This window comes from Nelusetta ayraudi, unplaced genomic scaffold, assembly GCF_046127955.1.
Source record: "Nelusetta ayraudi isolate G7.1 ecotype Tasmania unplaced genomic scaffold, CSIRO-AGI_Nayr_v1 ptg000027l, whole genome shotgun sequence".
Lineage (NCBI taxonomy): Eukaryota > Metazoa > Chordata > Actinopteri > Tetraodontiformes > Monacanthidae > Nelusetta > Nelusetta ayraudi.
In genome coordinates, this window is record NW_027466077.1 from 5,042,231 (window position 1) to 5,054,688 (window position 12,458).

Genomic DNA, 12,458 nt, shown 5'->3' on the forward strand with positions numbered 1-12,458 from the left:
TCTAAATTGTCCGTAGGTGTGCATGTGAGTGTGAATGGTTGTTTGTCTCTATGTGGCCCTGCGATGAACTGGCGACTTGTCCAGGGTGTCACCCTGCCTTCGCCCTAAGACAGCTGGGAGAGGCTCCAGCAGACCCCCGTGACCCTGAATAGGAATAAGCGGGTAAAGAAGATGAATGAATGATTTAGAACCAAGTGTGGTTTGCTTGACCAGTGTGAGTGAAGTCACTGAAGCTCTGAAGTTGCCTTGTGACACCGACCCCTGCATCCTGCATCAAGAGCAGCCGCAAGGAAACATCAATTAAACATCCAGGGAGACTTTTTTTGGCCACCAAAATCCTCTGGGGATTCTAATAACTACCATTAGCTGAAGTAATGAAGACTGGCCATCATGGTGCTCATCTTGAGTGTCATTGCAGAAGAGGATCATTGCCTCGGGGAACACCGGTGGAAACCCGGCAAATCCATAAGGACTAGAAAGACTGATGTAATCATGGGGGAAATGTTTTGTGATTTGCTCTTTTAAGTTTTCCTCTTGTCTGCTTTTCCAGTTGGGTATCCTTTTAATTTTAATTTTTTAATTACCTAGTACAGTCTTAGGTGGCAAAAATTCAATTTATTCATCAATTGGTTAATTCATTGATTAACAGTTTGCATATGCTCCTTGTGCCAGTCTCTCAGGGCACTCCAGTGGGTATAGAAGATAAATAAATAAATAGATTAATCAATCAGCCATTTAATTAATGAATTGATTATTAGGGAATCAGGGCAAGACGGTAGTGCAGTAGGCCTTTCTGTGTTGAGTTTGCATATACTGTATGTACCTGTGTGGTTTATTTCCGGATAATTGAACAGGCATATAAAATAAATAAAATCAATCAACCAATTCAATTTATTCATTATTTAAATGATTGATTAATCACTTAAGAATTAATTATTAAGCAATCAGAAGTCATCAAGACATAACATTTATGGACATAAAGCAGCTCAAAAACAAGTCACTGTAAGTTGAAACTGTATTTATTTTTTTACTGCAAAGCATCAAAAAGGGTTATAGGTTATATACATGACGACAGGAGGGCTGGGAAAGAGAGGAGAAACCTTGTCACATATTTATGTCCACACTACAGTTTTATCCTATGGTTTATCTATGTTATTTAGACACCCAGTGGTGCATTGACAATTTATGATTGGTTACAAATAAAATTCTATGCCTGCTACATGTCAACCTCAACTGTAACCGTGCTTCAAAGTAAAGGCCTCCCCAACCATCTCCTCAGGGAGACACCCAACGTTTTCTTCTAGTGACAATTTAACAGAGGAAAGAATCCCTTTCCTTACACGAACACACACACCCCAAAAAAAAAGAAAAAAAAAATTTAACTTGTAAAACATACTTGGACCTATCATATTTTGGCAATAGGTATTATGACCAAAAATGACCCCAGAAACATATCAGATGGATTTTTGTCAAACGCAAGTAAGAACATGACAGCCTGTAACCTCGCCGTGATCTATATGCACAAGTATCACAGATGTAATCAAGGCTGTTTGCTTGTGATAAATGTCCTAATTAAATTGTTCAACATGATCACCATCACCACAAAAGACAAAACCTTAGGGAGGGAGAAGAATGCCCCTTCATCAGGTGATTCAAAGAGTTGACACAAAAAAAATTGTCCTTCATCACTGGTATGGAAACCAGAAAGCCCCCTTGTTCAAACCATCTAAAACACGTGGCTTCAATAGTCGTCGCTCCCCTCCTCTTCCTCGTCATACTTCCTCTTCAGGGAGTGCTTCTTGTGCTTGCCCCTGTGCCGCCGCTTGGCCACAAACTCGGGGTTGGCGTCCCTCAGGTGCAGCTGCTCGTGCTTCTTGAGGAGCCCCGACACGGAGAAGCCCTTCCCGCAGGTCTCGCACGTCCACGGCTTCTTGCACGTGTGGGTCCTCTTGTGCACGTTGAGGTGTGAGCCCAGCTTGTAGGTCTTTCCGCACACGTCGCAGCTGAACGGCCGCTCGTTGGTGTGCAGCCGGATGTGCACCTTGAGGTTCCCCACCTGGGTGAAGGTCTTCTCGCAGATGGAGCAGCGGTAGGGCCTCTCGCGGGTGTGGATCCTCAGGTGGACCCTCAGGCAGTACTTGCTGGAGAACTTCTTCTGGCAGACGGGACACGGGATCTTGGCCTTGGGCACGTGGTCCTGCTGGTGCCGCTTCAGGTCCGAGAAGTAGACAAAGGTCTTGCCGCACTGCGAGCACAGGTACTGCCGGTCGCCGATGTGGTAGCCCATGTGCCTCTTGAGCAGGCTGGGCACCAGGAACCTCTTGCCGCAGCGCTCGCACATGTGCGGCCGGTCGCGGGTGTGCCAGCGCTCGTGGTTGGACAGCTTGAAGGCCGTGGGGAAGCTCTTGCTGCAGTGCTTGCACGGGAAGGTCATCTGGCTGGTGTGGCACTCCATGTGCCGCTTGAAGTAGGTGGACTGCGTGAAGCCCTTGTTGCAGATCTCGCAGTAGAAGGGCTTCTGGCCGCTGTGCGCCAGCATGTGCTTGGTGAGCGTCTGCAGCTTGGCGAAGCACTTGCCGCACTGGCCGCAGGCGTAGGGCCGCACGGCGCTGTGCGTCTTCAGGTGGTTATTGAGGAAGGCCTGCGTGCGGAAGCTCTTGTTGCACGCCGAGCACACGAAGGGCTTCTCGCCCGTGTGGATGCGCTCGTGGTCCGACAGCTTGGACTGGTACGGGAAGCTCTTCTCGCACACGCCGCAGGTGAAGCGGTCGGCCGGCGGCCGGATCTGCTTCTTGCGCCGGATGCTCGGCCGCACGTCCTCGTCCGGGCTCAGCCGGGGCGGCGGCAGGGGCGGCAGCGCCGGCAGTGAAATGGAGTTGGTGGCGATCTGCGACACCCACTGGTGCAGGGTGACCCGATGGGTCTTGGGGTTCTGTCCGTCCTTTGGCACACCGGCGGCGGCGGCGGCGTTCTGAGAGCCGGGGGGCGTTTTGGGAGGAACCTGAACCACCCTAAACGGGATGGATTTCAAGGACACCTCTTGCTGGGCGTCTGTTTTTTCCACTGCTGCGGCGTCGGGCTTTTCCCCGCTTTCCAGAGTCGCCGACGACTCTTCATGCGGCTGCGGCTGCGGCTGGTCCGGCTCTGCGATCTCCACCGCAGTCGGAGCAGCGACGTTCTTTTCCTGGGCCGCGCCGCCGTCGCCCATTTTGACGCCGCTCGGCTCGCTCAGCTCGCTCGGCTTGCTCGGCTGTGCGCCGGCGGCGGCGGTGCTGTCGGAGTCGTCTGAGACCGCCCCCAAGTCTTCGGCATCACTGAGGGAGTCCAGGCTCGTGTCTTTCGGGGGGATCTCTACCGGCTTTGGGGGTTTGGGTGGTGTGGGCGGTTCAACCGGTTTGGGCCGGTAAGCGAGTGAGGAAAGCACGCAGTCGCCCACCGACGATGAAACGGTCGCTGCACAATTAAAGGGAGTGACGTCAAATTCATTTTCGGCCGTTTTATTATTATTTTCTTTTCCTTCCTTTGTTTAAAACCATACCTTTGACGCCCAGGTGTCCCTTGGCCTGCTGGTGGAGAAGAAGAGTCTTTAGGTCCCTAGGATCTGGGATCAAACCGCCGCATGCCTCCAGAACAGCGGGCTCCGTGGAGATCATGGCGCCAAGCTGAGAGGGCAGGGAAGAAAAAAAAAAAAAAATCACACACAGTTAAATATCATTAGAATAAATTAATTCAATGGCTTTATTTTTGCAACAATCTGTGAAAAAAATAGTAATAATAAAAAATGTTATTTGCAATCAGCATCAAAAGGTAACATCACTTTCAGGATAAATTTTTTTTTTACCATAACAAAGTTTCACTAATGCACACCTGTGAGAGATTGGGAACAGGAAGAAGCTGCTCCATCTTGCATACCAGACCTGCAGTCAGGGCCTGCAGTGCTGTATCGAACTTGATGCCATACTGAACAGGAAAGACTTCCTGTTGCCGGGGGGGGGGGAGAAACACATTACTGTGAAATCATCAGGTGTCTCACAATTTGCCTCGTCGACACACAAGCTCGAACCCGCAGCCCAAGGGACACATTTCATCATGACTTCTGTTCTCTTCTCGAGGGAGCAGCACGCACCTTAAAGAAAAGTTTCCTCTCTGCAGGGTTTTTCAGCAGGTTCTGGACCAGCACCATAAAGTTGGTTTGAGATTTCTCGACCTCGGCGTCCTTCTGTCATACACACAGACACAAAAAAAAGTATACTGTAACGGGTACTGAATTAACAAAAGGGCTCGGTCTTCAAACGCTTCCCACTCTTACCAGTGCGGTTGCAGAGACTTTCAGTCTGTTTATGAGGGTTTGAATGGCTCTGGAATCTGGCAGCCCCTCTTTGTGAAGCAAATCCAAGATGATCTGGAGAAAAACAAAACAACAGCAAAAAGCTGAAAACTACCACAAAATCTAAATGTTTGCTTCTAATCTGTCATATTTGTCTCGCATCAGAAAACAAGTAACCATGCATTTTCAGAAGGATTATTAGTAACCAAAACCAAAAAAATCCATCAGAATAAAAGCCATAAGAAGGTGCTGAGCGTTGGTGTAGAATTGGAAATTCCAATATCAGCTGATCGCACAGTTTGACTTCTTCTCACCCTTGCTCTCAGGCCCAAGAGGAGCTGCGCCGTCTGCTTGAAGCTCATGAGCTCAGGAACCGTCTGTGTCACCATCGTGACAAACTCCTCCACTCTGCTGTACAGCTTCACGTTTTTCTGCCGTATGACCTGCCATATGTACGAGTAGGTCAGCTGCAAGGGGGAGGCCATCAAGCGGAGGGAGGCCAGGGGAAGGACGCCTGTGTGACAACAGGTGCACAGACTCAAGATTAAAGATCTTTATCGTCATTATGCAATCACAAAAGAAAGAAATGTTGTTTTTGTTTTATATGTAGCACACATAAGTTAAATTCAGATATCAAATACAAAAGATATAAAACACCTCTTAACACACAACACATTTACAGAATGAAAAATTGGAATAAAATAATAGTTATTTGGTGGTGGTCCGTGTCTCGCATCCCGCCCAAGCAAGTAGCGCAGCCACAAAGCTGCAGCTGGGGGCGCTGCGGTGCTTGGCATGCTGTCTTTTCGGCAGCTACAATGTGTGCAAGATGAAATTTGTGCATCCCGTCAGTGAGACGAGCGACAGATGCCATGTGAAATCAGATTCCAAGTCAACAGGCGGTTTAAGCGCCGGTGCTTGATTGGCTTCTTTGAAAGGCACCTAATCCGACTAGAGTCTTGAGAACTGTGCAACGACAGAGGACATCCGGAGGACAGGATGTGGTCGCGTTTGAAAATTATCCCCCTTCGCAGATGTACAGTCGCCGAGAAGCTGCGAATACATTCCAAGCCGTCATCCATGCCTCGCCATAAAAAAAAAATATATCAACACTCCTGCTCCCACTCGCACAGCACACAAGGCAGTTTTGACAACCACGTCTCATTTTTGGCGGCGGTAACCACCGTTAGCTTGCTAACGTTAGCCTAGCCTAGCAGCTCACCCGCGGCGTCCGCTCGCTTCTCCATCCGGTGCATTTTCAGCGCCGCTAATTCATGCGTCGCGAATCAAATTTAGGTAGCCGACGCGGCATCCAAACCCACTATTAAAAGAGTTTGAGCGCCTTTATTCCGAACGTCAAGCCAGGAAGAATAATGGCGGCCGCGGTACAGCGGCTTTCCAAAACAAAAGTCCGTGCGCTTCCGCCGGATGTCACTTTATAAAATAAGAGCACAAAAACATCGTGTGCAACGTGAAAACGTGTGCGTTTCGAATAAATTGTGGAATTATTTTGTGTCTGGATACAACAACACGTTGCCATTTATTACGTCAAAAAACTTGGTAGACCCAGTAGATGTGTGGAAGCACTTTTGATGCAATTTCTGCCTGCAGCTGAAGCTTCCATCCCCTTTTCTCTAAATTGAAGGCGTTCAGGGCTCAGTTTGAAATCAGGACACTCTTGTCCCTTAATAACTTAATCAATATTTACCCCAACTGCCATGCCTCAAAGCTAAGATTTACTACAATTAATAAAATCATATTATATGTTTCACTAAATAGTAACAAATGTTGAGTAAGAGGCCATGTGCTTCAGAAAAAGATCAAATTAGATGAAAACGATCCACAGTTGGGATAACTGAGCAATATTCATAAATGGCTGTGATTAATTGGTTGTAGCGTCAAAAAGACATCAGCATCTTTTTATGTTTGTTCGGATCGTGGTATCTGCGGTGATAGGCAAAGCAGGCCACAGGAGGGCGCTCGTGGTGATGATACTTGGACAGACTCCAGCCCTGCATCTCCTTGGAAGGAAGCAGATTTCAAAGGAGAGGGAGGGACCACTATGGAGTGAAGTTTAAAGGCTTTCAATTCAGTTACATCCAAACAGTTTACCTTGTTTGAAGGAGACTAAGGTATAATTTAATAATTCCACTTATTCCACCTGTAAAGTTTTTTTTTTTTTTCTGTCATGGGACAGTTGATAGAAACTGAAAGCAGGATCCATCTTGAAAGCAGCATGTTTCCTGTTGTACCACAAGTACAAATGCTGCTGTATTTCGACAGTTTGAATCACAAATGTACTTTATTTTAATGCAAGGTATAACAATTATAGTTATATAGTTATATATTATTATAGTAGATATGCAAAATTAAAAATATGACTAAATTTTAGTCACTGCTGATATTTGTTCTTTGGAGGTGCAACCTAACTATGTGAATTAAAGGTTTGATGTTACAGTACTGATGTGAGAGCACAAATAACACAAAGCTAGACTGAATGAGAGAATAAGTCACATGTTTTATCTTGATGTAGCAGTCTAAGAATTCATATAATCACTCAAAAACGTTTCAGTTTTTAGTCACTTTATAGGAAGTACAATTAAAAAAAAAAAAAAAATCTAGATGCAAAATGCAAAATACATTTTCGGTTAGGCCAAGCCAGATTAATGCAGAAAAACTAACTTAGAACAGAAGTGATTTTACGGCCTTGAAAATAATGAAGTGTATGCACACTGCCTACCTAAACAACTTGCAGCGTCCAGCTGCATTACCTGTCTCTGCGGACATCTTTTGCAATGATCATAAATGCATTTTCACAGAATATCGTCTATAGACGCATGGCTTCTATTGGTCTATTTGCAATTTATTTTGAACATAAAAAACAACTTTAAACACATGGATCACTTTTTCTTTAAAGAAATAACTTAAACACTTTACATTAAACTCAAATACAGATCAGCAAAAAAAACAAAAACACAAAACAACAAAAACTAATTTGAAAATAACTTTGTAACTTTGTAAACAGAAAGACAGTAACCCCCTCCCCACCCACATATTTGTCTGTCAGTACTTTATCGATGTGCTTATAGGTAAATCATTCGGATTCAGAAAATTGTGATTGGAATACTAACAATCCTGCGTGGATGAGGCTACTTAGCCTGCGGTCTGGAAAGATTCTTGGCCCGCTGATTCATAGGGATCTGCCGACATCAGTCGTGTTTGTAACTGGTATTTCCTCCAGCCTACGGCCAGTCCTTTTGTGACGAGAACAAGCCCCCCTTATGCTCCTCACTGAGCTCATCTGTCCGTCCGTCTATCCATCCTCGTCCCCCTTACTTTCCCCTCGTCCTGTCTGTCCAGTCTCTCTCTCTGACACATGCAGTTAGGGGAGTCATGTCCTTATGACTGCACATGATTGACTCAGTGAATGAGGCATTGCAAACTAACGCACTTGCCGAGGCCCAGCAGCAGCAGGAGCAGGAGCAGCAGCAGCAGCCGCCGCTGCTATAGATCACTGGGCAACAGCTTTGAAACACAATGACCGAATTCAAAAGTGCCTCTTGGCCGTGGCTATCGGCCATCTGGTCAGATCTTTGACACACAGAGTGGGACACTTGTTGAACTGCCCGGCGCGTTGTTTGCGAGCAGCGAGCTGCGGCGGATCACAGTTCAGAACAATGTCAACAGGCATCCCAAGATCAAATGCGGCTTCTTCTAATTTCCGTCTCGTTCCGTTTTCTGATGTTTTTCAAAAGCTTCACTCAGGGCAATGTTGATAGGAATGCACTTGTCTCTTAGTTAAGTTTAACAAAAAAAAAAAAAAAAAAAAAAAAAGCCAGAAAAAAAGAGGATCAGCCAGCCGGAGCGAGGACAGAGGAGCGGTACGGTATCCTCCAGAATGTTTGACCCAGCTCAGACCAAGGTGAAAAAAATTGCACTTGTTGAAAAAAAAAATACAGAGTCGATACCAGATGCTGCCTAATACTGGCAAAGACAAGACAACAACCGTCATTGACACGTCTCTTTCACCAGCCGCAGTGTAATAAGAACTTCCTCTTGACCCAAATAAGGCTTTTTGGGAAATTTTGATGAAAAGCCTGTCTTCACAGCAGGTGGGTTGTCTCTTGGCTCAGCTCCATGCACTCGGGTGAGTGAAAGCAGACGGAGGGAATCCAACCAAACTTGTTTTTTGTTTTTTTTTTTCATTTTCATCCGACAGGCTTTCACAAAAAAAACAGAACAACCTGGAGCGGCTGCGCTGCTGTTCAGCTTTTCCTCGCCGCCTCTATTAGTCATGCTTCATCCACTCTCGTGTTCAGAGATGGCCTCTCGCTCTGGCTGGGTGTCAGCGGCGTGGGCGAGTGTTTGGAGTGGGATGGAGATAGACACGGTTGGGATCGCGTCAGAGGGCTGCATTTGGCCGTTTTCAGTGTTACCGCCTGGCAAAAGCCTTCGAGATTTCACCTAGGAGTATAAAAATGAACATGTAAAATCACACCCAAATATCGCTTTGTCCCGCTGTCATGGGACAAAATGACAAATGACAGGTCTCCCTAAGCGGACGTCATTAAAGTTAGGTAATGAGGGGGGCCTTAAGTACCATTAAATATTTGATGAGCAGCTGAGAACACTTCAAAAATAAGCTTCCTGGAAGGGCACATAAGTAAGATGACAAAACCTCACAGGAAATAGTAGATAGTAGCTGGGTGGAAAAGGATCTATTTACTTTTTTAAATATTTTAACCTTTCCTGGCAGTTAGATATTCAGATTTTACAACATTTAAAATCTAGCTCAGCCATCTTGAAAATCTCCAATTAGAAGAAATTTTAAAAAAAATTTCTTGAAATTGCAGTGGATTCCCAGAATAATCCCATTGTGGTTTGTTTGTCCAGGAACCAGGAATGAAGTACTTCCTGGTTTGATGGAAGTGACTGAGATTTTTCTGCCTGGGCACCATTTTAGCATAAAAAGAACAAAAATACGTCTCCAAAGGCATCATTTGACGGCTTTGGCAGGCTTTTTTGATTCAGCACGACAGATAGTTGATAGATAGCCCGCCACGAGTAAATGCAGCAATGCACCTTGCCACAAAAGGAAGCTTAATGCTGTCGCGACTTATACAACCATATTCATGTCCTAGAACAAATTTACAAGAACACATACAAGAAAAATCATTGAAATAAATCTGATAAGTTAATGCTTGATTTTGCTAGAGAAGTCATCGGATAGGATTTTTGACACAATGACACGTCTTCAAGGCTCTGCCTGTTCCTCATTCACTCCATCGGGCCACTTTACTCACCAGCCACAGCAGGAGGACGACGCAGGCTGCGAAGGGGATGAAAGCGAGAAGCAAGGGCGCCCTCTTTGACAGGCTGTGCTCTCGACCCTCCTCCTGGCCTCCTGAAGCGGGAACATTTTTATTGGAAAATGTACATGTTACAGTGGGACCTCAAGAAATCTGATAGCAGGCATACCCCCAGCTCCTCTGACATAACACACTGTGATGTCAGCCGAAGCCACCTCCCTAAGACTCAATCAATTGCTCCCTCTTTGAGATGCCCAGCAGTGTGCCTTGATTAAACCCGCTTCTAATGCACCTTTTAATCACGCAGCTTCTTTCATCACCCCGTGTTTGTTGTGCGTTCACGCACGCATATCTGATTCCTGTTCTCCCCCCCGCGGCCCTCAAATTCAAATCAATACCTGCACCACTAACAGGCCACTAAGCTGCTTTACTCTTTCGGGCCGACCATCAGAAATGCATAAATTCAAAATAAACGACGTACCCGGTGAGTTTTGTAGATTAAGGCACGGCGGCGGCTTGCAGGAGAAGCCAGATGTTCCTTGCGAGGCGGCGTGCAGGACGTCCTTGATGTGGTCAAAGTAGAGACCCGACATCAAGCTCCCCTCGCGGTAGTGACACTGGAAGACTTGCATGGCTGTTTCCTGGGCGATCAGTCAACAGCAAGCGGCGCAGAGGTAAATCAATGATGCAATTCGCGTGTGGGAAATAGCAGCCGTACCTTTGCTGGAAAAGACACTCACCAGCTCTTCGTGGTCGAAGGTGAAACGCAAACTCTTCAGCATGGTGATGAAGACAACTATGTGCTCCCTGTTGGAGGAGATGGAGCCAAACATGCCGGCCAGCTTCCGCAGACTTTGCTCCAGAGGGTAGATATTCAGCACCACCCAGCACGTGCCAGCCTGCGGGAAGAAACAAAGCAGGTCAAGGCTATAAAACAGATCTTATTTGACATATTAAATCACAGTGTATGGACTTTTGAGTGTAACTCACTTACCACTTCTTTGGGAATGTAGCTAACTGGAATCTCATAATCCGATGGGATGTTCTGCTTCTGCATGGGAAAAAAAAATCCCCCCCCCCAAAAAAAAATCTTTTATTTTTTTGCAGCACGTGACGGCTGATCTAAAGATTACAGTGATATTTGAGAGTGAATTTAAGAAAAGAAAATTCCTCTGTAAACCCACCAGCAGCGACAGCCTGCTCACATCATCTGTGATGGGTGTCATATATTTCCCGGAGCACAGATTTAAACTTGTGAACAGACTCAAGAGCAGACAAGGTGCTTTCAAGATCTGCCGGGACAAAAGAGATGATGTAAAAGTCGCCTTGGTGTGAGCCAACAGCATGGAGTTAAAACAGTTCACTTTTCAGCATCATCACAGTTCACACGTGTAAAGCAACCACGTTCATGCAGCAGCAATAAAATATATACTTTTTCTTTTTACACTTTACAACAAAGTGAAAATGCCTCAGTGAGCCGCAGTCGATGATGGACATTCTCCAAAGTTGCCGACGCGTGGCACGCTCAAAGTGTCGGCTACACCAGGAATTTCCAATTCTCATCAAATAGTAATCGGGCAGTGACTTAAGTGGATGTGCAGCCGGACCCCCGGGAGAACACTTGTCAATATATTGAGCGATGGCAGAGGGCTGCTGAGCTTTCACGCCACTTCCCTCACTCCTGAAGAGGAAAAGCCACTGCAGACCATCGTGCACACACCAACATGCCTTCATGCAACCATTACACAGTGTGTGTGACCGAGACGCTCCTTTAATTATGGCTGGGCTTTAGGGAAAAGCACTTGTACGCTGAAGACAATTAGAATTTGCGCTGGGACCATGCTTTCTTTCTCTTGCAGAAATGAAGGAAGAAAAGGACGATGAAATGCAAGAGAAAACCGTTTAGAAGGCAGAAACACACGTGAGAATTAAACTGCAGGAGCACATCAAGTTAATCTCTAAACACGCAGCACTGGATTAGAATAAATAAGTACAAAAATAAAAAATAAAAATCTCAATACTCACTTTCTTCCTCATATGGAGCAGAAATCTGTGGTTGCTCAAACGCCGTGCGTGAAATGAAATCTTTCCCGTTCAAAGGCAGAGCTCATCGTGCATCCCTGTGTGTGTGCGCGCGCGCGTGTGTGTGTGTGTTTGTTGATATCCAAGCGTGTAGTGAAACTTGAGGAAGGGCCGGCGGTCTGCTCACACTCCAGACTGGCGGAGTCTTTTGACGTGCTGGAGAGGCCGCCTACAGGCTGAGTCACTGTGTCACACACACACACAAACACGCACGCACGCACACGGACGGACGGAAAGACGCACACGCACGCATGCTGACGCCGTCTCAGTGTCGCTTCCATAAAAACTCCCACGGATCAATTTTGTTTGTCAGGCAAAAGTGGGCGCTTGTTTCTCTCAGTGTTTTGGCTCAGAACACGGCGAGGTTGTCGCTCCAAGCTGCTATTCAGAAAGTGAAAAATGAGGCGGTTTTCGACTTTTCATTGTTGAAGCAAAAAATGCTCAACCATGACCTTTTAAAATTGTATTTAATTTTTTTTTTTTTTAAATCTTGTTTGTTTTTTTTTCTTTATTGTAATCTAGTTCAGTTACTGAGCATCTTAAAAGATCCTGCACGAGAAGAAAAATTCCAGGATCAATGTTTTCTAAAAAAATAAAACCTCTCAACTAAATAAGCACATCCTTTGTGTCTTTTACTTGCTCCGCCTTTCAGAGTATGCACTACAAAACAAAGTTCTGTCAATCTGCCCTTTGTGATGTCACATTGGACAGAACAACCCTCCCAGCCAGAATCCGCCCTC

At 45.9% G+C, this 12,458-nt stretch overlaps 2 protein-coding genes across 2 annotated transcripts; both read right to left on the reverse strand.

The window, feature by feature from the left end:
* Positions 1 to 1,001: 1,001 nt before the first annotated feature.
* Positions 1,002 to 5,744, reverse strand: LOC142890915 (uncharacterized). The gene is made up of 7 exons (XM_076030242.1): positions 5,550 to 5,744; positions 4,642 to 4,841; positions 4,310 to 4,402; positions 4,127 to 4,219; positions 3,868 to 3,978; positions 3,539 to 3,662; positions 1,002 to 3,453 (listed from the first exon to the last, which is right to left on the reverse strand). Exons 1-7 carry the CDS (start codon positions 5,581 to 5,583, stop codon positions 1,742 to 1,744), a joined length of 2,367 nt encoding a protein of 788 aa, XP_075886357.1. The 5' UTR covers positions 5,584 to 5,744; the 3' UTR covers positions 1,002 to 1,741.
* Positions 5,745 to 6,145: 401 nt separating this feature from the next.
* On the reverse strand, positions 6,146 to 11,822 carry LOC142890917 (uncharacterized). Its single transcript, XM_076030246.1, has 7 exons — positions 11,662 to 11,822; positions 10,821 to 10,928; positions 10,631 to 10,687; positions 10,377 to 10,535; positions 10,118 to 10,277; positions 9,631 to 9,731; positions 6,146 to 8,791 (listed from the first exon to the last, which is right to left on the reverse strand). The coding sequence occupies exons 1-7, from the start codon at positions 11,671 to 11,673 to the stop codon at positions 8,627 to 8,629; spliced, it is 762 nt and encodes a 253-aa protein (XP_075886361.1). The 5' UTR covers positions 11,674 to 11,822; the 3' UTR covers positions 6,146 to 8,626.
* Positions 11,823 to 12,458: the final 636 nt, after the last annotated feature.